The sequence below is a fragment of the Mustela erminea genome, chromosome 13 (assembly GCF_009829155.1).
Source record: "Mustela erminea isolate mMusErm1 chromosome 13, mMusErm1.Pri, whole genome shotgun sequence".
Classification (NCBI taxonomy): domain Eukaryota; kingdom Metazoa; phylum Chordata; class Mammalia; order Carnivora; family Mustelidae; genus Mustela; species Mustela erminea.
The window spans coordinates 65,251,418-65,278,208 of record NC_045626.1 but is presented as its reverse complement, the minus strand read 5'-3'; the positions used below and the strand labels follow the sequence as shown (position 1 = coordinate 65,278,208).

The 26,791-nt window shown below is 51.9% G+C and overlaps 1 protein-coding gene across 1 annotated transcript in view; it reads left to right on the top strand.

Moving 5' to 3' along the window:
- BCR (BCR activator of RhoGEF and GTPase) overlaps positions 1–26,791 on the top strand; it is a 122,114-nt gene that overhangs the window by 49,393 nt on the left and 45,930 nt on the right. The window contains exons 2-4 of the mRNA XM_032311477.1: positions 13,589–13,761; positions 21,254–21,358; positions 21,674–21,859. Of these exons, the coding sequence (XP_032167368.1) occupies positions 13,589–13,761; positions 21,254–21,358; positions 21,674–21,859 (464 nt within the window). The remainder of the gene's footprint in view (positions 1–13,588; positions 13,762–21,253; positions 21,359–21,673; positions 21,860–26,791) is intronic.

The following is a 26,791-nucleotide window of genomic DNA, read 5'->3' as shown; positions in this document are numbered from 1 at the left end:
CCTGGTCTGTTCTTGAGTAGCACAGTCTGGGGCAAATCTGCAATAGCTTAGCTTCTGTTGGAGAGTGGCACTGGTTAAGATGAGCCCAGGAGGGCGTGAGTATTTTGGGCGGCTGCAGGGTGTGAGGCTCAGGGCTGGCCTATGAGGCACAGTGGCTGCTCTTTTCTTCTTTCTCTGCTGTCTGAGTCTGGAATGTGAAGGTGCTGTGGGTGTGCTGCTGATCGTGGACAGCCCCTGAGTGGCTGCAGCTGGCTGGCTGGGCAGAGTCCCATTTCCATATGTGGGTGAATCATTGACCACGGAGACACTGGGAGGGAAGCAGCTTCTCAGAGCCCGTACCTGATCTCCATAATTACTGTATGTATTAGTTTCCTAGGGCTGCCTAACAAAGAACCACACACTGGTGGCTCACACAAGAGACATTTATTGCCTCACAGTTACGAGGCTGGAAGTCTGAGATTGAGGTGTTGGCAGGATTGGTTCCTTCTGAGGGCTGTAGGGAGAATCTGTCCCAGGCCTCTAGTTTGTGGGTTTTTTTGTTTTGTTTTTGTTTTTTGTTTTTTTGGTTTGTAGATGACTGTCTTCATGTTAACATGACATTCTCTGTGCTGCTCTGTCTTTAAATTTCCCTCTTCTGAGGCACCTGGGTGGCACAGTTGGTTAAGCATTCGACTCTTGGCTTCAGTTCAATTCGTGATCTTGGGGTTGTGAGATCAAACCCCACATTGGGGTCTGTGCTCAACACAGAGTCTGCTTGAGATTCTCTCTCTCCCTCTGCCCCTCCCCATTGCTTGTGCTCTCTCTAAATAAAAAAATAAATAAAATCTTTTTAAAAAGTAAATAAATTTCCCTTTTCTGTAAGGACACAATTGTATTGGATTCCGGCCCAACCTAATGAACTCATCTGAACTTGGCAAAGACCGTGTCTCCAAATAAGGTCACATTTGGATGTGTTGGGGGTTGGGACTTCAATATGTAAATTTGGGTGGTGGGGAGACACAGTTCAACCCATAACACTGTGCTTCATTCTTCTTTTTAAAAAATTTCTAAACCTGGCATATCTTTAGTTTTTTGTCTAGGGTTTGTTTGGGGGGGGATTAATACAACATTTTTCATCTTAACTTTTTTAAGCATATCATTCAGTCCTGTGAGATAAATTCACATTGTCATGCAACCATCACGTCCACTTATCTCCAGAACTTTTCCTTCATCCCAAACAGAAACTCCACATGCTAAGCAGTAAGTCTCCCAGGCGCTGACAACCCCCATTCTATTTTCTGTTTCTATGAACGTGCCTATTCTAGGTACTTCCTATTGTCATGGATTAAATATTTGTGTCCACCCCCCTTTCATATGCTGAATCTGCAACTTGAAACATGATATTTGTAGATGGGGCCTTAGGGAGATAGTCAGATCATGAGGGCAACCCTCATAATGGGATTAGTGCCCTTATAAGAAGAGACCCAGGGAGAGCTAGCACCCTCTTTCTTTCTACCCACCCAAGACAAGGCCATGTGAGCACACAGCAAGAATGAATGCATCTGTCTACAAGCCAGGAAGAGAGTTTTTTTGTTTTGTTTTGTTTTGTTTTTGTTTTTGTTTTCTTGAATATAGCACTATTTATTTATTTATTTATTTTCAGCATAACAGTATTCATTATTTTTTCATCACACCCAGTGATCCATGCAATCCGTGCCCTCTATAATACCCACCACCTGTTACCCCAACCTCCCACCCCCCTGCCACTTCAAACCCCTCAGATTATTTTTCAGAGTCCATAGTCTCTCGTGATTCAACTCCCCTTCCAATTTCCTCCAACTCCCTTCTCCTCTCCATCTCCCCATGTCCTCCATGCTATTTGTTATGCTCCACAAATAAGTGAAACCATATGATAATTGACTCTCTCTGCTTGACTTATTTCACTCAGCATAATCTCTTCCAGTCCCGTCCATGTTGCTACAAAAGTTGGGTATTCATCCTTTCTGATGGAGGCATAATACTTCATAGTGTATATGGACCACATCTTCCTTATCCATTTGTCCGTTGAAGGGCATCTTGGTTCTTTCCACAGTTTGGCGACCGTGGCCCTTGATGTTATAAACATTGGGGTACAGATGGCCCTTCTTTTTACGACATCTGTATCTTTGGAGTAAATACCCAGGAGTGCAATTGCAGGGTCATAGGGAAGTTCTATTTTTAATTTCTTGAGGAATCTCCACACTGTTCTCCAAAGAGGCTGCACCAACTTGCATTCCCACCAACAGTGGAAGAGGGTTCCCCTTTCTCCACATCCCCTCCAACACGTGTTGTTTCCTCTCTTGTTAATTTTGGCCATTCTAACTGGTGTAAGGTGATATCTCAAGGTGGTTTTAATTTGAATCTCCCTGAGGGCTAGTGATGATAAACATTTTTTCATGTGTCTGATAGCCATTTGTATGTCTTCATTGGAGAAGTGTCTGTTCATATAGGAAGAGAGCTCTTACCAGAACCCAGCCCTGCTGGCACCTTGATGGTCAACTTCCAGCTTCCAGAACTGTGAGAAAATAAATTTCTGTTGTTTCATAGACTCAGTCTGTGGTTTTTGGGTAAGACAGCCCCAGCAAACTGATACATTCGTATCAATGGAATTATGAGGTGTTTGTCTTTTTGTGACTGTCTTATTTCACGTGGCATAATCTCAAGGTTCACCTGTGTGGTAACATGTGGCAGGACTTCCTTCTTTTAAGGCTATGTAGTACTCCGTTGTATGTGTACGCTGCATTTTGTTATCCATCCATCTGCCGTTGGACACTTGGGTTGCTTCTGCCTTTCTGCCATTGGGAACGATGAAGCTCTGAACGGGGGTGTATGTGTACTTCCTTTCCTAACTCCCCCCAGGCTTCCTTCAGGGAGGTCAGTGCTGAGGTAGAGGTGGGGAAAGTGGGTATTCCTCCTGCCCTTCATGGCCCAGCCCTGGCCTGGGCTCCATACTCTGACCCCCGGAACAGGGAAGCCCTTCCTTCCCACCGTCTTTTCCCTCTTGCTCTCCACGTTTCCTTTACAAAGTGGGAATAGAATGCGGGGAGCCACAGCCGTGCAGTGACCATGTGCCTCACTTCCCGCATTGCTCCCAGACCACAGTCCTGCCCTCAGTGCTAGCCTCTCTTGAAGGGCCCTGCTCACCTCTATTGCCTTGTGCTCTCCACGCCCCATGACTCCTCTGGCCAATTGCCTGCAGCCAAGCCTTGGCCTCAGGTGCTAGAAACTCATCATCCCGTTTGTTCTTCCTCCTCTCTCCATGCGAGTCCACTCAGTCTGGGCCTGTTCGTGGCATTTGTTGTCATGATGTACCATTCTTCTGAAACCAGGCCCTTGACCCATTTGCCTGGAGTGACCATTACAGAAGCCTCCAGCTGGGTCCCACCTGCCATGCCATACACAGATAGTGCTGCCAGAGTGTCCCTGCCCGTATTCCCTGGGTCCCCCTCTTGGTCCAAAGCCCAAGGCTCTTTCCAGCTTTACTTCTTCCCGGCCCTCCCGCCTCATTCCCAGCTTATCGCCTTTTCCAGGCCTTCCTCATTCTCCCTGCCCGCCCCCCCACACACACCCTCCCACCCACCGCATGGGGTACCTCTGCAGCCCCTCTGCTGGTTGAAGGCCCAGTAGTTCTTCCATCCCACACAGACCTCACCTCTGGGAAGCCCTTCGGGCCCTCTCCCCCAGCTGGCCGCCTCTTACCCCATGGCATCACTTTCAGGCCATGGGCTGTGCCTCTGTTGGTCTCCTGGGGCTGCCATCACAAACGACCATAGGTTCAATGGCTTAAAACAACAATGCGTGTTCTTCCACAGTTCTGGAGGCAGAAGTCCAAATCAAGGTGTGTTGCAGGGCCCTACTCTCTCTGGAGGCTCTAGGGGAGAATGCTTTGTCACCATTTCCAGTTCCTGGTGGCCCGGTGCATTCCTTGGCTTATGACCGTGTCATTTCAATCTCTGCCTCCAGCTTCACATAGCCTTCTCCTCTCCTGTCTCTCATAGGAACACTTGGCTTTAGGGTTAGGGTCCATTGGATAATCCTGGGTGATCTCTCAGAGTCCTGAATTTAATTATATCTGTAAGGACTCTCTTACCAAGATAAGTTCCCTTCGTGCATTCCAGGTGTTACAATGTGGACGTATCTTTTGGGGGGGAGCGCCATTCAACCCACTGTAGTGTCCTTCCCACCTTCATGTTCTGTGGGGAGCCACTGTCTGCCTCTCTGACCTCAGTAGGTCTTGGAGTGGTTACTTCCTTGGGGAGATGGTCTCTGCTGTCCCACCTGAGGGTCTGAGTGCCCCCCCATAGGTGGCTTTGCCATAATACATGTCATGTCACTCCTGGGATTCTGCTGGCTCCCCAGGGGCTGGAGCTGGGGCTGTGGCATCTGCTGTTACGTACCCAGCATAGCGCCCAACAAGAAATAGAGGTGTCCTGCATCTTGGCTGAATGTCCGGGACTCGCTAAATATATGAGCTTGATTGTCTGAGGCCAAACTGCCTCCAAGAAATCTTTCTGAATCTTGTCGGAGAATCATGGTAGTGCTGGAGAAGAATAATCACATCATCAATGGCCAAGGGCTGCAGCTTCCCAGCAGGTGTCCCATCCTCCGCCTGCCCCACCCTGGTGATTCCAGCCCCAGAACAGAAGTGATCTTTCCCTCCTTGAGGATTAGGTGGGTCCTTGGAGACAGAAGAAAATCTTTTAACAGCTCTCTTGGGGCTAACTGGGGAGTCCTTGTCTACCCACACTGGGGACATTCAGTCTTTATTGCTAAAAGTCACCCGCAGCGTTGACCTTGTGGTGATTCAGTCTCCAGCCAGCTGGAACCCAAGCCCCCGGTGGAAGAGTCATAAGAGCTATTGTATTAGTCGGCCTATCTCCTCCACAAGGGCTCAGCCTTGTTCAGGGCATCTCAAGTTGCCTGTTGCTGAGGCATTGGTCCATGAGCAGGGCAGGCTCAGGCCCTTCCTGACAGGCATTTTCTGGTCTGTTGGGGAGACTTGACTAGCCCCAGGACCTTCTGTGTGCCCCAGGCTGGTCTGGACCGTGACCTTCCACTACCCAGGCAGCTGGGGCTTTCCATGCTAGCTTGGTGATGTCATTGTTGGGGTGGCAGCATAAAGGACGAGAGCCCCCGGGATCCTAGAGTGCCCCTCCTTCTCCCACAGAAGCAGAGGCTCTGACAGGTGGGCTATCGCCAGGGTATGGTGGCCAGCTAGATGGGGGACATCTTGTTTGTACAGAATTTTGGTTCCCCCTCCATCTAGATGCAAGAAGGAACAGCTGCCTGCTGAGGGTAGAGCAGAAAACAGAAACACCACCCAAACCAACCGCATAGCTTAGAAAGTAATGCAGCCTGTGACTGCCTGCGGGTTGCCTGGGGTTATGGTGCCAGGCAGTACTGACGTCTGTCCGGAATGATGTTCTTGGTCTTCAGGAAACAGCTGGATAGTGTTCCGGGTTCCCTGTTTTAACAGAGGAAAACAGATCTTTTTTTTTTTCTCTCTCTCTTTTTCTTTTTGAGGTGGAATGACAGAACATAAAATGAAACATTTCAAAGCAAACAGCTCCCCAATAAGTATTCTCAGTGTTATGTGACCACAATTGCTGGTCAGTTCCCAGACACCCTTATTAGCCCAGAAGGGAACCCCGTACTCATGAGGCATCTGCTTGGTGTCTACTCTGGAAATTTGGTAGAAACAGAATCAGGTAATCTCTGGTCTTTCAGGATTGCCTTCTTCACTCAATGTCACGCCTTCGAGGTTCACCCATGTTCTTGTCTCTATCGGTACTTCATTCATTTGAAGACTGAATGATCCCGTTGTAGAGATACACGACAATTTATTTATCTGTGCGCCAGCTGATGGACAGATATTTGGGTGGTTTTACTTTTTGGCTGTTAGTGAATAATGCTGCTTGAACATGGCCTGAGTTATCCCAGTACAGGCTTTGCTTGGAACCCCTGTTCTCACTCCTCTCGGTTGTAGGCCTCAGAGAGGAATCTCTGTGTCCTGTGCTTACCAGGCTCAGCCCTTTAGGAACGTGTTCAGAAGGTGACCCAATAGGCAGGTCACACAGATGGAGCCAGGCGTAGTCAGGCTTCACCTGTTCTTATCTCGGAGAGGCCTTTTCTTGTCTGAAAAATGAGCATCTAGAAGCTCCTGGTCACCAAGGGGTCAAGGTGGATTCAAGGACATCAGCGCTGGGCCTCGCCTAGAGGAAATGCCCAGCAAAAGCGTAGCAGGTCATTTGCGAAAACACTGACTTGCTCTGGCACTTGTGAGGCTTTTCTGCTCTTTGGGAAACTCGCTCCCTGGAAGCACCACAGATATTCTCCGACTGTGCCTGGGGTTCTGCCACATAATAAAGAAGTCAGCGGAGCCCCACGCGGCCCATCCTGCAGGTAGAATCTGCTCCCAGTGCACAAGTTGGTGGGAGGAAGGCTCAAGGCCATGCATGAACGTGGCATCCAAAGCCAACTCAGCTTGGACCTATAGAACCTGTGTGCTCTTCAGTGAGATCTGGCTCTTTCTGTCCCAGCCAGGGTTTTCTGAGCCTCTCTGGGAGGCGCAATGCCCAGCTGGCAGGACCCGCCCCTCTTACCCCTCACGGACGTGAGCTGCCATCTGGAAATTACCAGCCCCATGGCACTTTCAGCACAGTGCTGGATGCTTACAACCCAGGAGAGGTGCAGGGCCTGGGGGAGGGGGGCGGGAGTGGGGAGAGCAGGGCATCTGCAGATACGATGAGGTGGAGGGCTCAGTGCCTGCCTCTGCAAAAACCTGTCCACAGCAGCTGGCAAGCCACCAGAAGGAAGATGGTGTCTGAGCCTCTTTTACCTCAGTAAATAAGTATGACCTAGCCCTTTGCTGACAGTGTAGACAGGCATAGGAGACCACCCTGCCTCAGTCTTAATGCGTGATTGAGTTCCTCCCACCCATACCCAAGTTCCCAGGGTCCCTTCTTATCTCTCCACCCTGGGATGTGTTTATCAGGATCCCTCTCCTGGCCCTTTCCAGCTGTTTCTGTGTCTGTTCTGGGTTGGGAGGGCTGAGAATATGATCTTTGTTCCTTCTGAGGATTTGCTCCAGGCTCTCATCTCGGGGTGCATTGGTCAGAGGGTGGAACAAGAGCTGGGATCCGGGCCCCACACCTGTGGCAGCAGCAAGGCCACAGAAGCAAGATCTGAGGACCCTCCAGGTACATTGGGTCCAGCAGGGCCTCCTCTGCTTGGCTACAGCCAGGAGACCTGTGGCCGGGGATCTGAGATTGGTTCTACACACATTTCCCAGGAGCCCTGTGGCAGAGACCCCAGCAGGGCCTGGCAGAGGCCTTGTTGTGCGATGCATGCTCCTGGCTCACAGATAGGAAAATGGGGAAGGAGTGTTAAAGTTACTGGAGCTGTTTGATCCAGGGCTGGGCTAAGGGAAAGACAGGCTATGGGGAGCAGCTGGGGACCCAGGACCGAAGAGGAGCTAAGAGCATTTGGGGCTTGGAGGGCAGATACACTGTGGCCCTCTGAGGGTGGGGAGGACAGCCCCTACAGGGCTGTGGACACATGTGGTGCTGTGCTCCTGAGGAGTCCTGCTCCAGCCCTGGGTGTGACCTGTGATTACCAGAGTCTTCCAGGCTGGCAGGGATCTCATCCAGTCTGGGTCAGGAAGATGTGGGTGGACAGGGAAGTGGCCTAGAAAAGGTGATGTGTAAACTCTGAGAGCAGAGGGATAGCTGCTGGGGACAGTGGCTCCACCGGTTTGACTGGTTGGCAGTGTGACAGACACCTGGACTCCTTTGATGGTTATACATACTGAGCAGGAGCAAGGCCTTCCTTTCTTGTCCTTGTTTTTTTTTTTTTTTTTTTTTTTTTTCTTGTTTGTTTAAGATTTTTATTTGACAGAGACATAGCGAGAGAGGGAACAGAAGCAGGGGGAGTGGGAGAGGGAGAAGCAGGCTTCCCTTGGAGCAGGGAGCCTGACACGGGGGCTCGATCCCAGGACCCTGGGATCATGACCTGAGCCGAAGGCAGATGCTTAATGACTGAGCCACCCAGGCGCCCCTCTTGTCCTTCATTATTAAACACATACACATGGAAGACTATAGTGGAGCCTGGGGACCCGCCACCCAGCCTGCTCTCATCAACTCAGGGAGCACACTGCTTGCAAGTTTTGATTCTGTGTGTGTTTTAGATGTGGTTCCAGGGGGCTGTTGGTGATGGAGGGGAGGAAGGGAAGCTCCCTGGGCCCTCCCAGCTCAGCTACCCAAGCGTTGCCGCTGTCTGGGAGGGACCTTCGGGTTGTGTGCGTGTGCTTTGTACTTGTTACATAACATAAAATGGACCGTTTTAATCACTTGCAAGCATGTAGTTCAGTGGCCTTAAGCACATTCACGCTATTGTGCGGCCATCAGCACCATTGCTCACCTTTTTCCTCTTCCCAGACTGAGATGCTGTACCCACAAAACAGTAACTCCCCAGTCCCTCCACCCCCAGCCCCCGGCAGCCACCATTCTACTGTCTCCATGAATCGACTACCAGGTCCTACCTATAAGTGGACTCACACAGTCAATTTGTCATTTCGGGACATGCTTATTTCCCTTCAGATAGTGTCCTCAAGGCTCGTCCATGTTGTGGCCTGGGTCAGAATTGCCTTACTTTTAAAGGCTGAGTAATAACCCACTGTGTATCCATCCCACGTTTTGCTTATCCGTTCACCCCTCAGTGAACACTTGAGTTGCTTCCACAGTTTGGCTATTGTGAATGATGTTGCTAGGAATATGGGTGTGCATATACCTATTTGAATTCCTGCTCTCAGTTCTTTTAAGCATATACCCAGACATGGAATTACTTGATCATACAGTAATGCTGCATTTAATTGTTTAAGGGATTTAAAAAAATATATATTTACTTACTTGAGAAGGAGAATGCAAATGACTAAGCATGAGCTAGTGGAGGGGCAAAGGCGGGGAGGGAGAAGCAGGCTCCTCACTGAGCAGGGAGCCCACTGCGAGACTCCACGTGGAATCATGACCTGAGCCAAAGGCAGATGCCCAACAAACTGAGCCACCCAGGCACCTGAGGAAATTTTTTTTTTCAATGTTTTATTTATTTTACAAGTAGGCAGAGAGGCAGGCAGGGAGAGAGAGAGAGAGAGGAGGAAGCAGGCTCCCTGCTGAGCAGAGAGCCCGATGCGGGACTCGATCCCAGGACCCTGAGATCATGACCTGAGCCGAAGGCAGAGGCTTTAACCCACTGAGCCACCCAGGCGCCCCAGGAATTTTTTTTTTTTAACCAGTGTTGTCCTTGAGGTGTGAGAAGGGGATGTGGTCTGGGCTGACTGGGACTTACTCTTCCCACTTGGCAGGGGTGGGGGTGGCTGCCTTTTTTCCTCGCATCAAAGACTAGATTTTAGATTTGCAGAGTGCTGGGATTGTGGCTGCTAAGCCGACTGGCCTGGAGAGGAGGAGGTTTTGGATTTCACTCTGCATGTCCCTTTTCCACGCTAAGCCAGCCGCTGTCTGCCAGCTCTGAACGGGCCTCTCTCCCTGCCCCCACCCTGCCCTCCTCCCTGCTGGTTAGCTGCTCCAGAGATCAGCCTCATTTCCTGAGCCTCTTGTAGCTGTCGGATCGCAGGTCCTCCCCCGCTGAAACCAGTATTTGCCTTCAGCTTTGGGTAGAACTAGGCTTACCTCAGCCATCAGGTGCCCAGTCCTTCAAGGTAATGAGACCCCGAGAGGTTTTCCCAGTAGATATTCCTGGTAGAAGAGGGGAGAGCAAAGCCCCTGCTCCCACTTTGCTCTAGTTCTTGGGAAATGGCAGTTCCCAAAGCCCACACCCCCCCAGGAATATACTTCATTCTAGGAGGTAGTGAAAAACTGTGGTGTGAGAGGAAGACTGGTCCCTGCATGCACTTCGGATGAGGGATGAGGAAAGGGGGGCTTTCCTCTTTGCCTGTCACATTGATATTGAAGCAGGCTGGGGGTTCTGGATTAGCTGGGACAGTGGGCTGAAGCATCCCATGGAATGTACCCAGCAGTGACTGCTGTCTGGACTCCAGACTTAAAAGCGTTAGTTCCTCGGACATCAGTTTGTGGAGATGCATCAGAGTGGGAAGCACCTGGGTATTGAATTGCCCTGATCCTCATAATTACCCTGTTGAGTCGGCTGTGGAACCTGGTTTCCCTCAGTCTCACCTGGTGGAGGTGAGGTATCCACATCATAGTCAGTGGCCCCACACAACCCTGGCCTTTGGGCAAACCTTCACCAGACACTTGGTTTTACGTGGGGTTTTAATCAGGTTGTTGCTAAGCTAGCCCTTTGTTTTGCACATGTGGACTCTTAGGAGTATTTAGAGGGAGCCCTAGGCCCCCCCATATCTGACCCTCAAGTTCTTACTTGGGTCTGACCCTCAGGTTCTTACTTGGGGCATCACTTGGTGTTAATGTGACCTGGGGCGCGAGTGCAGTGTGGTCATAAGCCAGGACATCAGGTGGTGATGCTCAGAATAAGGGTCTTCTTCCAGGTGATGAATATGTTGATTTCTTAAAGCATTGTTATTTCAAAAAAAAAAATAGTTTAAAGTTTCTTAGAAAAGCTGTGTGGACAGTGAAAATTCTGAGCTAATATAAAATCCAGGTCCAGAGGAGGAGCTGGGAGCAGAGGAAGGATGCGGTTGAAGAAGGTGAGGTCAGGAGATAGGCAGGACATGGCTAGATGATCTGCACAGTGACCTAATGTTTTATTTTATTTTTTTTAAGATTTTATTTGTTTATTTGACACAGAGAGAGAGATCACACGTAGGCAGAGAAAGAGGATGAAGCAGGCTCTCTGCTGAGCAGAGAACCCGATGTGGGGCTCAATCCCAGGACCCTGAGATTTATGATCTGAGCTGAAAGCAGAAGTTTAACCCTCTAAGCCACTCAGGCACCCCAGGACCTAATGTTTTAGAGCAGAGCTGGCCTCCACCCATCTAGTTTAGTCCATATGCCCGATTATAAAGTCAGGAAAATGGAGACACGGACAGCTTCAGGGACCTGCACTAATACTCACAATTTGGTAGCAACCTGGACAGGACCAGAGCCTCCCTTCTGGGAAATGCGCACCACAGCTCACAGAATTAGTCTACCTGCCCCCACCCCAACCTTGAGGATGTGTCCTGGGTTGCAGGACTAAGAGTAAAGACCCCTGCGGCCCAGGGGATCACTCAGGATACCTGTGAGGAAGGCGTCTGGCAGCCAGAGTCTTCTGTCCAGGACCTGGACAGCCTTGGGAAGCAGCTTCCATGAAGGGCAAGGTTTCAGTAGGGGCTGCTATGATACAAGGTTTGTATCATGGATGTTGAGAGGACAGGAAGTCCTCTGTGTTCATTTTGGTTAAAGAAATCTGTGATTCCTCCAAAAGGAAGTAGAAGCTGAAGTCAAATCTGTTTTGGGGGTGGGGTGTGACGCTAGGGTTCTGTATGAACAGGTTTGTGCTTTTTAATACATTTGAACCCTTCCCTTCTGTCCTCAGGGATGCTGGGCAAGAGCTAGTTAAGTGCCTTTACAGATGCTTAGGAGGAGGAGACAGAACCTGGCTTTGGCCTCTGACTGTCCTGGTAGGACAGTACAAACCCCAGCAGAGTAACATGTGGTGATCGTATCAGGAGCCCATGCGGTAGCCCAGGGATTAGGGAGACCAGGGGATATTAGTATAGCTTATTAGGGGACATGGTAGGAGCCTACCCAGCTCTGAGGGTCCCCCAGCCTATCTGCTAGCCTGTGCTGGGGCCTTCTGTGGACACATACAGCAGCAGAGCTCAGCCCAACCTCTGCGATCTGCACCTGTACGGAGACAGCAGGGGCACAGCAGGGTTGACAGGACAGCAGGGTGCCGGATGCTATCTCTTGCTGGTGCAGCAGTCTTAGCGCTGCTTCCTGCGGGAACCGCCAGGAAGCCTTTGCAGCCACCAGGGCCCAGACCTCCCTGAGTGTCTGATTCCATGGGTCTCTCTTGTTTTTGAAGCTCCCCAGAGAGTACGAATGTATAGCCAGAGCTAAGGATACCTGTGAGAGGGCATGTAACCAGCTGGGCCCCAGACAGAGAGGATGTGGGAGACGCAGAGGTGGAGGCAGCTGGGACGTAGGTAGATGAGTCGAGCCGGGCACTGGCAGCCCTTAGAGCCGGGGGTGGTAAGCACCTGGTCACTCCAGCCATAGCACCTCTTGGCTGCCACATGGAAAGAACTGGAAACAGTCCCCCTCTAGAGTTGCCTAGGAGGTCTCTGCTGCCTGGCCTAGGTGGTATGGTGACACCAGCGCCTGGAGCTTGAGCCCCAGACTAGGTATGCTTGGTGGTGGAAGTTGTTAAAAACTCGTAAGTAAACGGTGCAGAAGCCACCTGTGGTGGTGACTTTTGGACAGGGCTGGTTGCCGGTGAGTCGTGGTAAAGGTGATGTAACCCAACCAAGATGGCCTCACGGAAGTCCCATTGGCTATGAAGGCACCCTTTAGAAAGAGTTAAGAAGTGACTGTCACATCAGGCTTGGAGCAGACTGGGCCCTTGTGGGTTAATGTCTTGGTGAGGATTCACTGATTTAGAACAGTTTTGAAAACAGAGCTACAGAAAGGCAGGTGAGGACACCCAGGTGGCTCAGTCATCAAGCTTCTACCTTTGGCTCAGGTCATGATGCCAGCATCCTGAGATCGATCCCCCGCATCGGGCTCCCTGCTCAGTCGGGAGCCTGCTTCTCCCTCTCCCTCTGCCACTTGTGCTCTCTCATTCTCTATCTCAAATAAATAAAGAAAAATCTTTAAAAAAAAGAAAAGAAAGGCAGGTGAAGGGGTGGTATGGACTTTGTGATTTAACTGGGGGGGAAGGGACAATTGTCTTCAGTTGCCTTTAGGATTGGAGGTGTTCTGTATAACCAGAGAGCCCCACAAAGCAGGGAGCCGGCCATAGGGTAGGCCACTCTGTCCTCACAGGGATGCTCAGATCGGGGTAAAGGTGGTCTGGGATTCTGCCAGACCAGATGGGAAGTGGGATGAGTCAGCCAAGGGAGCAGGGTGGAGTGAGGGGAAGGGGCTACAGTGCCCTTTCCCTGGGTCTGGCCTGGCAGGCCTGGAGCACTGCTCACGGTGGCCAGGGCTTGCACCTGGATCAGCATGATCTGTGCTCCTCGCCCCATCAGATCCCCTTGGACAGGTACACAAGGACCACCCCTAGCAAGATGTTAGCTAGCATTGGGGGTCCATCTTTCTGTAGCAGCTCAGACCCATCTCCAGGACAAGCACAGATGTGTCCCAGACAGTGTCTCTGCTAGCGTCCCTGCAAGCCCGGTCTCATTTTCCGGGGAGCATGCCACTTTTTTGGCCCCACCTTGCCATGTGGTCTTTGCTCAGCTGGTTGTGAAGTTGAAGTCAGCCTACCTAAGATCCTTGTTCAACACCTTTGGGTGACAGACATCATCAGCCGATTGTCTGCTGGAACAGGAGGGGTGTGCCCCCCCCGCCCACTGCCCTGGCAGCTGGCCCTCCAGCCCCTGACCCTCTGGCTGGCTTTTCCTGTCTCTAACACAGCTGCTTCTCTACACACACAGATGCATCGTTTGGAACACCTCCTGGGTATGGCTGTGCTGCAGACCGGGCCGAGGAACAGCGTCGGCACCAGGACGGGCTGCCCTACATCGATGACTCACCCTCCTCATCACCCCACCTTGGCAGTAAGGGCAGGGGCGCACTGGCCTCGGGAACCTTGGAGTCCACCAAAGCGGTGAGTCCCAAGGTGGTAGGGCCAGGTGTGAAATGGGGCTTGGGCTTGGCTCCGGACTGCTGTCCAATTGGTGAAGGCGCCCTGGAGCGCATCTACTCTCTCGGGGGTAAGTAGCCAGTAGGTGATACCAGGAGCAACCAGTGGTTGAAGTCACTAAAAACCCCTTCTTCATTTCCCCATCTGGTGTACCTGTAGTTCTGGAGATAGCCTTCCGGGGACTTTGAGCAGGGAAATGATGGAACAGTCTGCTGAGCTGGAAGAGGCAGGCAGCACGTGCTAAGGCTGAGAACGCCACCACCATCCTACTGGCAGGATGTGGTGGCAGCCCCAGCCATGGCGCCAAGGGGCGGACAGGGGCAATGTCTGGGCCCTTCCCTGCGCCACACGCAATGCCCTTGCTCCTTTTTACCGAAAGGGCTGCTGTTAATGACTCTGTCCATTTGGCCAGGGTCTTTCCCTTGAGGTTTCATTGTCATTAACAATCCTGTAGTCCCCTTCACTTTGGAACATGAAGATAACTTCTCTCTTTGGTTTGTGTCTGGTGATGTTCCCTTCAGGTTTAAAAATGAGAGGGATCTGCTTTTCTCCATTGTTGGTAGAAAGTGCTAGAAGAGTATCTTTTCGCTGCGGCTGGTTCTCTGCTGGGCTGGTGCCTTCGCAGTGGGATTGCTTCTTCCTTATGCTCTTGTGATTTCTAAAGACCCTGGCACTGGGCAGGCTGCTTGTCCTGAACTGTGAGGTTGGGAAGGGAAACCCGTGCATAACACATACACACACCTGTCTTGTGCAACTTTTTTGTCGTTGTTTTTAGGATTTTATTTATTTATTTGAGAGCAAGAGAGAGACAGAGAGTACAGGTGGTGGGAGGAGCAGAGGGAGAGAGAGAACAGACTCCCTGCTGGGTGGGGAGCCCGATCCCGGGACCCTAAGATCATGTCCTAAGACCAAGGCAGATGCTTAACCTACTGAGTCACCCAGGCATCCCCATTGTGCAGCTTTTTATCCAACATCTGGTTTTGCTGTTTTACAGATTAGGAAACTGAGGTTCAGAGAGGCGAAGTTACTTGCTCAGAGTCACACAGCTACCAGCTTCGAAGCCTTCCTGAGTTCCTCAGATGACACTCGTGTAACCACCTTGCCTTTGTCAGTGCACTCCCTTGCTTCCTGCTTCACAGGCATGAGCTGGTACAGATGGGGATCTTTCTGGTCCTGAATAAGTAGGCTGAGTCCTGAACTTGGGATGAGGCTGCTCCAGGAGGCTGATCTGCCCTCCCTGTGCCCCAGACCCCATGCGGCTTGGCTGCCCACCCCCACCAGGCTCCTGCTCTCAGACCTCATCTACACTGACTTAGAGTTCTGCCCTCACCTTTTAGCCACAGTTCAGGGGCTTATCTGCGGTGGAGCCTATCCAGATCCCAGTGCCTTCTGCCTCTTTGGGTGCCCCCATGGGAGCCCATAGATGTGTCTCACATCTGTGCCTCCCAGCAACAGCACACAAGAGTCGAGGTTTCTTGATGTCCTTGCCAGTACTTGTTTTCTGTTTTTTTGATAGTGGTTATCCTAATGGGTGTAAGGTGATAAGATGGAAAGTTAATTGAAAAAGGGCTGTGTAGCCTTGTTCAAGAAGCCCTCTGGTGGGACGCCTGGGTGGCTCAGTTGGTTAAGCAGCTGCCTTCGGCTCAGGTCATGATCCCAGCGTTCTGGGATCGAGTCCCACATCGGGCTCCTTGCTCGGCAGGGAGCCTGCTTCTCCCTCTGCCTCTAGCCTGCCACTCTGTCTGCCTGTGCTTGCGCTCTGTATCTCTCTCTCTAACAAATAAATAAAATCTTTAAAAAAAAAAAAAAAGAAGCCCTCTGGTTAGATGCTTGGAGGCACTTTCCACTGCCCTGGAGATAGACATGGTTTTGACTTCCTGGTTTCCTTGCCCGTGCAGTGCCCGGACAATATGACTTTCTTCTTTCATTTTTTATTTTTGGTTCAAAGAAGACAGCTGTCACTTTCTAGCGCCCACAGCCAGCATGCTAGTCTTGAGACCCCAGGTTCCCTGTCCCAACCAGCTGGGTTCAAGGAATCCATGCTCAGCTTTCCCTACCTTCCCAGGGGGTGCTCCTCTCCCTCTGCTGAGCTTGAGCTCAGTCCCTTCTACGGACCCTTCTCCGTGAACTCCTGGATGACAGGTCTGTTCTATGAACGCCTGCCCCCAGGGGAAGGTAGGGAGTCAGCAGAGGCCAGGAGCCACATTGCCTGGGGTGCTGTGGGAAGGACCCAGGCCACATTGGGTGGGTACTGGTGACCAAGGTTACCTATGACTTTCTCCAGCCCTGGTCTTTCCGAGGTACCTCCCCATCTTGACCAAGCTGTTTCTTCCTTGAGTGATCACTGTGTGATCCCAGATGGGTACAGAAGCTGCAGGAGAGGGCAGGCTCCCCCCACCCAGGGAAGAGCCGTGAGGCACACATCCACCATTTCTTCATGGCCAGGTGGGGCTATGTGTTAGCAAGCCCCTTGGGGTTGCTAGGAAGAAGAGCAGTAGGCCATTTTGATGACCACTGCTTCTCTCCCCTAGGAGGGCAAAGCTGGCATTACTGACCTGAGGCACTGTCATGGACACTCCTGGAAGCTATGCACAGAGCTGTGGGCTAGCAAGTAACCTTCCTTCAGCAGTGTCCGGGAGAGGGGTGAGGGTCTGGCATCGTCCCCAGCTGCCGTCCTGTGGCCTGAGGAAGCAGGGCCCGTGGTTTGCCACGTCAGCACAGTCAGTCCTTCCTGGGGTCCTCGAGAGTCCCGACATCATCCCTTCTATTTGTTTATAAGGGGCGGCATTGAGGGGCAGAAAGGGAAGCCGACATTGTCCAGCAGCCCCTGCCCACTGGGCTCTGGGACACACTGTGCGACTCTGCTCCCACAATGACCTGCCAGGTCCTATCCTCAGGGTACCAGCAAGTGGTAAGCCCAGAACCACTAGACCTCAGCACGAAGGGGCTGATAACACCTCAGCCCACACTTCTCATGTTCAGGGATACTTCAGGGAGTGGTGAAGCTGCACAGGCCACCAGCCAGGGGCTTCTCTTGGGCGTATTGGGGCTGAGAAAGCAGATACACACTTGTGTACTGTTGCTTTTACAGAAGTGGCCGTGCCCATGGACCCTTTGAGGGTTTTGTTTTGTTTTTGGCTGGGGGTGGGGGGTGGAGGGGCGTTGATTTTTTTTTTTTTTTAAACACACATGTTCAATATATACACAATGGAATACTATGCAGCCATCAAAAGAAATGAAATCTTGCCATTTGCGACAACATGGATGGAACTAGAGCATATCATGCTTAGCGAAATAAGTCAAGCAGAGAAAGACAACTATCATATGATCTCCTTGATATGAGGAAGTGGTGATGCAACATGGGGGCTTAAGTGGGTAGGAGAAGAATAAATGAAACAAGATGGGATTGGGAGGGAGACAAACCATAAGTGACTTTTAATCTCACAAAACAAACTGAGGGTTGCTGGGGGGAGGGGGTTTGGGAGAAGGGGGTGGGATTATGGACATTGGGGAGGGTATGTGCTTTGGTGAGTGCTGTGAAGTGTGTAAACCTGGTGATTCACAGACCTGTACCCCTGGGGATAGAGTATTATGCCTCCATCAGAAAGGATGAATACCCAACTTCTGTAGCAACATGGACGGGACTGGAAGAGATTATGCTGAGTGAAATAAGTCAAGCAGAGAGAGTCAATTATCATATGGTTTCACTTATTTGTGGAGCATAACAAATAGCATGGAGGACATGGGGACTTAGAGTGGAGAAGGGAGTTGGGGGAAATTGGAAGGGGAGGTGAACCATGAGAGACTATGGACTCTGAAAAACAATCTGAGGGTTTTGAAGGGACGGGGGGTGGGAGGTTGGGGTACCAGGTGGTGGGTATTATAGAGGGCACGGATTGCATGGAGCACGGGGTGTGGTGCAAAAATAATGAATACTGTTATGCTGGAAATTAAAAAATAAATAAATAAATAAAGAAAGAAAGAAAGAAAAGAAAAAAAAATAAAAAAATAAACACACATGTTCAATCAGTCACTCCTACTCAGAAGTCAAATTTGCATTTTTTATAAATAAGTAAATGCTGGCTTAGGAGTGTTTGAAGACGGACTGACCTGCTCTATAATTTTGCACTCATGGAACAGAAGTTGTAACTCTGACTTGAGCTTTCATCTGAGCAACCACAAGTCCATTCACTTTTGTGATTCAGTGGTTAGGTCAGTGGTCCAAATCACGCTTCGATTGCATGGGTGCTCAGCGAGACTTTGCATCAAGCACAGGAGGATAAGTCATGCCTGCACTCCTGTGGCTCATCCTGGCCACACAGCCCAGCTCTGGGTCCTGGCTTATCCAGGGATACTGTTTGCTCACATCTGTCCTCCCGGCAGAGCTGGGGACAGCAGGAGTTTGGCCAGCCCACCTGTCCTCTTTCTCCTGAGGGCCCTCGAAGGGTGGTTTATCCAGGGGCAGGCACAAATCATACTGGATGTTGGCACTCTTTCTTCAGAGGACTCTGGGGTGCCAGGATCCCCCCAAGCTCGGGTTCTTACGCAGAGGCCAGCCACTGGCCCTCTGCTGGCTGGGCTCCAGGACTTCTGCCAGCCCTGTTGCCAGTGAAGGCATGGCCCCTGCCAGAGAGAAAGACAAGTGTCCTTTGTCCAGCAAACTGGCTTCCAGCTCCCAGCTGGGAGCAGTCCACCCCTTCCACTGCCGGGGTTTTATACCCTGATCAGCCTGCCACCCCGCCACCTTGGGGCTGGGGGTAAAGTGTATTCCCTGAATTCTGCCCTGCTATCCATACTCCTGCCACTCAGTTCCAGCTCCTGCCCTTGTGGATCTGGTGGCGGTTCTGTTCACTCAGGTCCCTCTGTCAGCCTTTCCCCCCTTGTCATGCCCAGTTTGTTTTTATCCGCTCTTTCGGCCCCAGATCTGTGTGGCTTGCTCCCCTCTCTGCCCCCTCCCCCTCCCCGGCAGAAGCCTTCCAGCTGGCCGCTGCCTTTTTCCAGCTGCCCTTCTCGTCTGGCTTCCTCTCCACCAAGATCTCCCTACCATCATAGTCCTGACTGGATTCATGTGCCCTTTCCAGAACTGGCACGAGCCCAGAGCAGGGTTATAAATAACCCTGGCCTTGGCCCTGCCCTTTGTTCCCTCATCTTCTGTGTTTCTTTCCTGCCCTTTCCTTTAAGGTGCAGTTGGCTGGCTTCTGAGCCATCCTTGTCAGCCCCCAGCCCCGTGCCGGAGCTCAGGAGATGATTCCTGGTCCACAGAGAGGTGTTCGCACCCATGTCTTCTCCCCAGTCCAGCACATTCCCCCGGCCAGACGGTCCCCTGAGCTGACCACGCCCTTCGGAATGGGGAGAGCTGGTGTTGGCGCCATCCTGCCTGCGCTCTTTTTCCTCCCAGCTTTCCAAATTGTGTGGGTGGGAATGAGACGCACCGCCATCCACGTGAGCACCAGCATCTCATGCTGGGTGGGGCTCCTCCATGTCCTGTCCCCCTCCCACCCCTGCTGCCCACAGCACCCCCACCGTGCTCACAGTAGCAGGATTGTTCCTTAGGACACAGCAGGGCGGGGTGGGCGCCTGCTGCTGCTCAAAGAGCCCGCTGTCCCCTTCACCTCTACATCTTCCCTTGTTTGGGGCACACATGGCACCTGGACACGGTGGGAAGCATGTTCAGGGGTAGCTGAGAGCTGCTTCTCCAGCATGCTGCCCCCATTCATGTTGTGACCTTCGTGGGCTGAGATGAAAGGAGGTGTCACGGTCCCCTACCCTGCATGTCCGTGCACCATGTGCTGCACCCCAGGCCCTGGAATGAGCTAAGCTGACAGTTCTGGATCCTGGCGCTGGCTTGTCAAACACATAGGGGTTCCAGAAGGAGCACTTAGAGCTTCTCAGAGATACAGCCTGAAGGAGGCCCCAGCCAGGAGTTCTGGATCCCTTCGTGGGTTTGTGTGTTCATTGTGTCTTCCCGGAGCACCTGTGTGTTCCAGGCACTATGCTGGCACAGAAAGTTCCAAGATCAGGCACGGCATGCCCTCGAGCTTTCTGCCTGTGGAGCCACTGCCCAGTGTGCCCTGAGGGAGAGGGCCTTCTGAGGGGGACGGGACCTGAGTGTTCTTTCCCTGGAGTGATGCTTAGCCATGATCATGGTGGCTGCCCCCTACACATGCTTGAGTCCACATACACACTTGGGCATGCACACATGTACACACATATGCAGGCACCTAGCTCATGCACACTAAGGGATTCCCAGAGCAAAGTGCTGGTTTAGGAAGACTATTAGGATGGTCCAAGTGGGCAGTGAGGATGTGATACAAGCCCCAGGGACCCAGAAAGCAGAAGCAGATGGGGCTTGGGGATCACGTCTTCCTTCCCCAGTTTACACCCAGGTAGCTGATGCCCAGGGCAGGAGCACAGTTGCCTAAGACCATGGTGCTCCCCGGGCAGGCCTTGCTCTGTGGCTCTGTCCCCCAACTCCTGTCCCTGGGTGCTTCCCACTGGGCCAGCCATCTATACCACACAGTGCCTCCCTTCTGCCAGCCAGGGAAGTGGAAAGGGCAGCAGGGTTGGGGGCACACAAGAGGGGCTATGCTGAGGGGTTCTGATTCTAGGCTTTTTAGAGACAGTGTGAAACTTGAGCCGGCTTTAGGTCCTTCCTGGAACCCAGTGGTTCTCACGTAGAGGTGATTTGGCCCCAGAGGACATGTAGCAACATCTGCAGACCTTTGTGGCTGCCCCAGCCAGGGGTAGGAGGGGGTGCTGCCCAACACCCTACAAGGCCCCCCCAGCATCCAAAATAGAATCCTGCAGCCCTGGATGTCAGCAGGGCCGAGTCAGGAGCCCTGACTCCTGATCTCCCCTGAGTGGTTCTGGAAAGTGGACCGTAGGGATAACTGTCTGGTTTTACACCCAGGGGCTGCCGCGGTGTGGTTGCTCATGTTCATCTGCAGGTGGGAAACTGGTGGCAGAACAGGCAGGAATGTCTGTCACTTTCTGTGGACTATAGTGGGGCCCATCAGAACATGGGCAGGCTATGGACACAGCCGTCTCTGATACCAAGTCCCTCACTGGGGGTCGGGGAATGCGTTGGGAGGAGTGGGCAGGAAGTCACAGAGCAGACTTCATTGCCTTTGGCATCAGCTTTGGTATTGGGTTACTGGGCCACTGTGACAAAGTACCACAGAGTAGGGGGCCTTGCCCTGACTGTTCCACTTCACACTGCCCGTTTCCCATCGTCAGACCAAGGGTGGCCCTCAGCTTTGCTGGGTGACCCTCCAGAATTTACTGTGGCCATGAGCGAGTGGTGGGCTTGGCAAGGCCCCCATGCCTCCCTTTATTTCCCCACAGAGACTTTCCCAGAGGCTTGATCTCAGGCTGTTAATAAACAGGCCTTCCTCTCTTAGAGGGGCCACCTCAGGCATCATCCCCCAGGTCTGACCTTAGTCTGTTTCTCCTGCAGAGCGAGCTGGACTTGGAAAAGGGCATGGAAATGAGGAAATGGGTCCTGTCTGGAATCCTGGCTAGCGAGGAGACCTACCTGAGCCACCTGGAGGCCCTGCTGCTGGTGAGGAGGGAGTAGGGGCTGAGCCAGGTCCCAGACCCCAGGGCACCAGTCAGAAGGCGGCACCCTCCCTGGAGGGTCAGTCCACCTCTGTAGAAGCTGGACCTCCCCGTGGGGTGGTGGATACAAGCGTAAGACAGGTGCCAAAGCAAGCTGGCTTTGAATTTTTATTTTTAGTGGGAATTTAAAAAGAAAAGCTCATATGGCACATAACCGTGATTTTCTGTGGTCGTACCATACACCTGAAAAATGGTGAGCCCTCTCATCAGTGCCACCCTCATGGGTCACCTTTGCTGCCTCTCTTATGCCCTCTTCCAGCCCATGAAGCCTCTGAAGGCTGCAGCCACCACCTCTCAGCCTGTGCTGACGAGCCAGCAGATCGAGACCATCTTCTTCAAAGTGCCTGAGCTCTACGAGATCCACAAGGAGTTCTATGATGGGCTCTCCCCCCGTGTGCAGCAGTGGAGCCACCAGCAGCGAGTGGGTGATCTCTTCCAGAAGCTGGTGAGTGACTCGGAACAGGTGCATAGCCGCCTTCCCGGAGTTCGCGACTCTGCAGGGGTCAAGCCTCTGCCTTGACCTGCTGGTGTGTGTTGCCAAGGGCTCTGGGACACAGAACCCTTATTTTAAGTAGACTCCACACCCAACGTGGGCCTTGAACTCATGACCCCAATATCAAGAGTCACATGCTGTACCGACTGAGCCAGCCAGGCGCCCCTGGAGATTTTTTTTTTTAAGTGGCCTATGGAGGAGGGACATGCTCAGTAAATATTAAAGTAGTAGAAAAAGTGGCCCTAGAGCCTGAAGGAGGGCCCTGGAAGGGTGAGGTGGGGTCAGGAGACAAGCCGTTGTGTGACCCTTAGCTCCTACCACCAGCTGTTTTCAGAACCCGGAGGCGATTTGATGCTGACTTTGAACATGACACCCTCATGCTTTGTAGAAATCAAGACTGGTTCTTTTTGTGACTGCAGAGCCTGGACCCAGGCACAGCCTCGAAATGAAAGGTAGTCTGGCTCCAAGTAGTGGGGTGCAAGGAGGTCCCCAGGTGCCCGTCCCACCTGAGCTAAGGCAGCCAGATAAGGCAGCTCCTGTCCTTACCACTGTGGGGGTGAGAAGATAGAGGAACTGTGGGTAACTTGCTGGGACTGTAACATCGGGTTATCTCCAAAAGGAGTGCTTTTCCTGCTGCCTTCAGGGACCATAACCTGAAGGACACAGGTGATGCTGGCTGGATGACAGAAGAAATATTTCTGAAGGGGCTTACTGAGCCCGTATGGACGAGGAATCTTTTTGGCAGAGGTGGCTGTGGGTCCTGGTTCAGGTCCCAGAGGCAGAAGCACCCTCTCAGGACAGAAGGGGTCTACTGTGAAGGCAGGTCAGGGGCCTCTGTGGCCCTCTGCTGACTACAGGACCCAAGAAACCAAGGATATGGCTTTTAAAAACTCATTGGGACCTATAAAACCTAGCAATCTGATGAAAGAGGTTGTCACAAGCCAGGCCGCATCTGGGGCAAGAATTGGTTCAAAGTGCTTCTTCAACCAAGATGTGGGTGAGGTAAAACTTGTCCAGTGGGAGGAAACAGTTAAGGCACCTGTGGATGGAAAGAGAAAACTCAGATGAGAGCTGTCTGATCGATGTCTTCCAACGTGTGTGGTTCCAACATTTGTGGAAAGGAGCCCCTGCCTCCTTTGTGGGTCTGATGCATGGAGCCGGTCGGTCTTTCCAGGAGGAGGCTGTGGAAGACAGGCATCTGGGTAGGAGAGCCCAGCAGCTGTCCTGGGAGTGTCACTGAAGGCAGGTGCCAGGCAGACCCCTGTGACGAAGGTTCTCCCTCTGAGGATCCCTAACCTGAGCTGAGTTCAGTCTGGGCCCCCTGAGCATATCTTTTGACCTGGAGCCTTCCCCCTCCCAAGGGAAACCAGTCCTCCAAGGGTAGAGGTGGCCCAAGGTCACAGGCAGAGCACGCCCCCACTGGGCTGCCCAGACTCCCAGCTGGTCCAGACCCAGTCCTTGCCTTAGCTCACACCTGGGCTTGTGTTTTGCTCCAAGGTGTGGCCTTCCTGTTGGCAGTCCCCTCTCTCCACTGCCCTGGGCTGCAGACACCTCAGACTCTAGGCCGGAGCGAAGATGTAAGAAACATAGGAAACCTTTCACTTTTTTTTATTCAGATTCCTACCACATGAGACCCTTCTTCCTCTAGCCAGAAAATGGGAGGCCGTGTTGATGCAGCCCCACCATCTCCAAAGTGCCCCCTTCCCTGTTTCTCTCTGTGTGCAGTGTCCGCAGGTTTAAACCTAGTAGATTTGGCTCAGCCTGTAGCCCTCCTGAGAACTCGAGAATCATGTTGTTGAGAAGAAACTGCACCCAATACGCTTTCCCAAATAACATTCTGACATTGCTCAGAAACTTGTCTTTCAAATTGTCATAGTCCAATGAACACCAGAATTTGGGAAGTTTCCTCTGGTTTCCCCGGTGTCCTTGAGCCACCTTTGTGGGTCAGACGCTGCAGCAGACTAGGGAGAGAGGTGGGGTGGCCACGGGACATCACGCCCCGGGAACCAGGCCCATGAAGAGTGTTCGTGTGTGCTGCGCAGCTGGGTGCAGGGGCACCCCTGTCCCTTTCTGACAGCACAGCAGGGTCAGCTCCGTTTCACCCCAGTAGGCTCCCCAGCTGGGTAAGTCTTGGGACAGAAGGAGCCTGTGATGCCCTGCCCCAGCCGCGGCACCTCCCCTCTGCCCCGGGATTTGTGAGCCTGCCTCCCCTTCCTGCGGGAATGGATGGGTTTAGTGCTGCTGCTTGGGGTCTGTTCCTGGCTCAAATTTTGTCAGGCTACTCTTTTGTTTTTCTAATCATTTCCAGCTTCCAGAGAGGTGCACAGATAGTTCAAGAACTCCCATGTGCCAGAGCCACCACTGGTAATATTTTGCTGAGTTTCTTATTTTTATATAGGTGCGCGCACACACACACACACACATCCTGAATAGTTTGAAAATAGCTTGCAGATAGATCTGCCCTTTTACCCCCAAATACTTCATTGTGTATTTGATAAAAACAAAGACAAGCTCTTCCATAACCACAGAGTACAATGATCAAATTCAGGAACTTTCACAGTGGTAAGGCACTGTTACCTTGTCCGCAGTCCATATGCGGACTTCTCCCAAGTTAGCCATCGTGTTCTTTTTTTTTTTTTTTTAATATTCATTTATTTACTTGAGAGAGAGAGCACGAGTGGGAGGGGTAGAGGAGAGGGAGATAGAGAATCTCAAGCAGGCTCCACACTGAGCACAGAGCCCAACATGAGGCTCGATCTCTGGACACTGAGATTGTGACCTGAGCCAAAATCAAGAGTCGGACACTTCACAGACTGCCCCACCCAGGCGCCCCCATCACGTTCTTTGTAGCCGCCTGCATTCTCTGATTCAGGATCCAATCGGAGCTCACAAGATGGACTCAGCGTTCATATCTCTTTTGTTTTCTTCGGGCTATACCAGTTCCTTGGCCTTTGCTTGTCTTTCATGGCCTTGACATTTTTTTTGAAGGGTACTGGCCCGTTTGGGCTTGTCTGAGGTTTCCTCAGGAATAGATTCAGGTTCTGTGTTTCTGGCAAAAACTGAATAAACCACAGCAGTGATGCCGTGTCCTCAGTGCCTCGTGTCAGGAGGCACGTGATCGCCATCAATCCTGTTACTGGTCTGGCTCCATTTTGGGTTGGCTAAAAGTGTGAGATTAGACTGCTTGGCACTTGGCAAAAGCCACATGGAAGATGCGAGCTCCTTTGGGAAAGGGAGAAGAAGTAATGGAAGGGGTTCTCCTCTCTTGGACCTCATATCGGTTTGCTAGGGCTGCTCATCTGGGCGGCTTGCACAACAGAAATCTATTTCCTCACAGTTCTGGAGGTTGGAAGTCCGAGATCAAGGCACTGGCAGGGTTGGTCTCTCCTGAGGCCTTTCTGCTTGGCTCGCAGATGGCAGCAGTCTCCCTGTGTCTTCACGAGGGTCCCTCAGTCTGTGTACTTATCTCTCATTAGAGCTCCAGTCATACCGGATTAGGACCCGCCCCGACAACTTCATCGCCTCTTATGCCCTATCTCTAAACACAGTCGCATTCTAAGGTGCCAGGAGTTAGGGTTTCAACATAGGAATTTTGAGGTGATGCCTGTCGACAGTAATGTCCCCTCAGGGCTCCTGACCACATTATCTGAAGCAGATAAAAAAAGCACCATAGCTTTTAACCCCAGCTCTGTTCTCAGACATCTGCTGTATGACGTGTTTGTTGACTTATTTATTGTGTATCTCTCCTGCTGCTGGCCCCACTGTGTCTGAGAGATTTGCGGCTGTAGTGACAGTACAGTGCCTAAAGCAGGTCTTCATTGTGGGGGAGGCGTTCAGTGAGCCGCAGAGGAAGGAGAAAAGGAAGTGCTCTGGGTCTGACTCTTGTCCTGATTGGCACTTGGAGATGGAATGACCAGTCAGGGTGATTTGTGCAGGAGGGGCCAGGCCAGGCCTCCATGCAGCCCCCACAGGGAGCAGAGCCAGGGACCAGACCGTGCCAAGGACTTACCCAGCATCTGGGACTGTCATCTGAAGAAACATAAAATTCAATATAAATGCAAATGCATATAAAACAAAATTCACATTCAGCACAGAACAAACACCAGAATCAGCTAAAGCTTTAGGCTTCCAGCCCTTGGTCTACAGTGGGAAATCCTGGCTAGCAGGTCGCTGGGGTCCTCCATTTCCCTCCCCAGGCCTGGCTGTGCTGGTACAAGATGAGGGCTGGCTTTCCCTCAGCTGCCTCTGAAAGTGACCTGGGGCCCAGAGGTGGTGGCAGCTTTCCCCCCACCCCCACACACCCATGGAAGTTGTCACTCAGTTGAGTATCTGATCAGGAGGGTATGTGGAGAGACCCTCTATTAATACCTTTGGTTTGACAAAAGACAAAATGCCTCTCACCTTGGGGAGAAGGGATGGGGAAGCTGGGTGATGGACAATGGGGAGGGTATGTGCTATGGAGAGTGCTGTGAATTCTATAAGACCGATGATTCACAGGCCTGTACCCCTGAGGCAAATAATACATTATATGTTAATTTTAAAAATAATTTTAAAAAATAAAAATTAAAAAATTAAAAATAAAATGTCTCTCACCTTGCAGCTGGCAGCTGGCACATCTCCCACATGCCGGGTGTGGCTTGTGGTACCTGGACCCCTTGCCAGGTTTGGGCTGGGCTCATGTCTAGACAGTGGGAGCCTCTCTTCTCCAAGGCCAGCTAGATTGCATGGGCCTTATGTGTCTGAAGGGATCAGACAAGCGTGGAGCACTGTGGCCACCCCAAGCCGGGGGCCAACCTCCCTATCCACTACGGCCTCCTGCGGCCAGAATGTGAAAGTGCCTCCCCACCCCACCTATGTAGACTCTTGTCCGTGCTCAGGGACAGC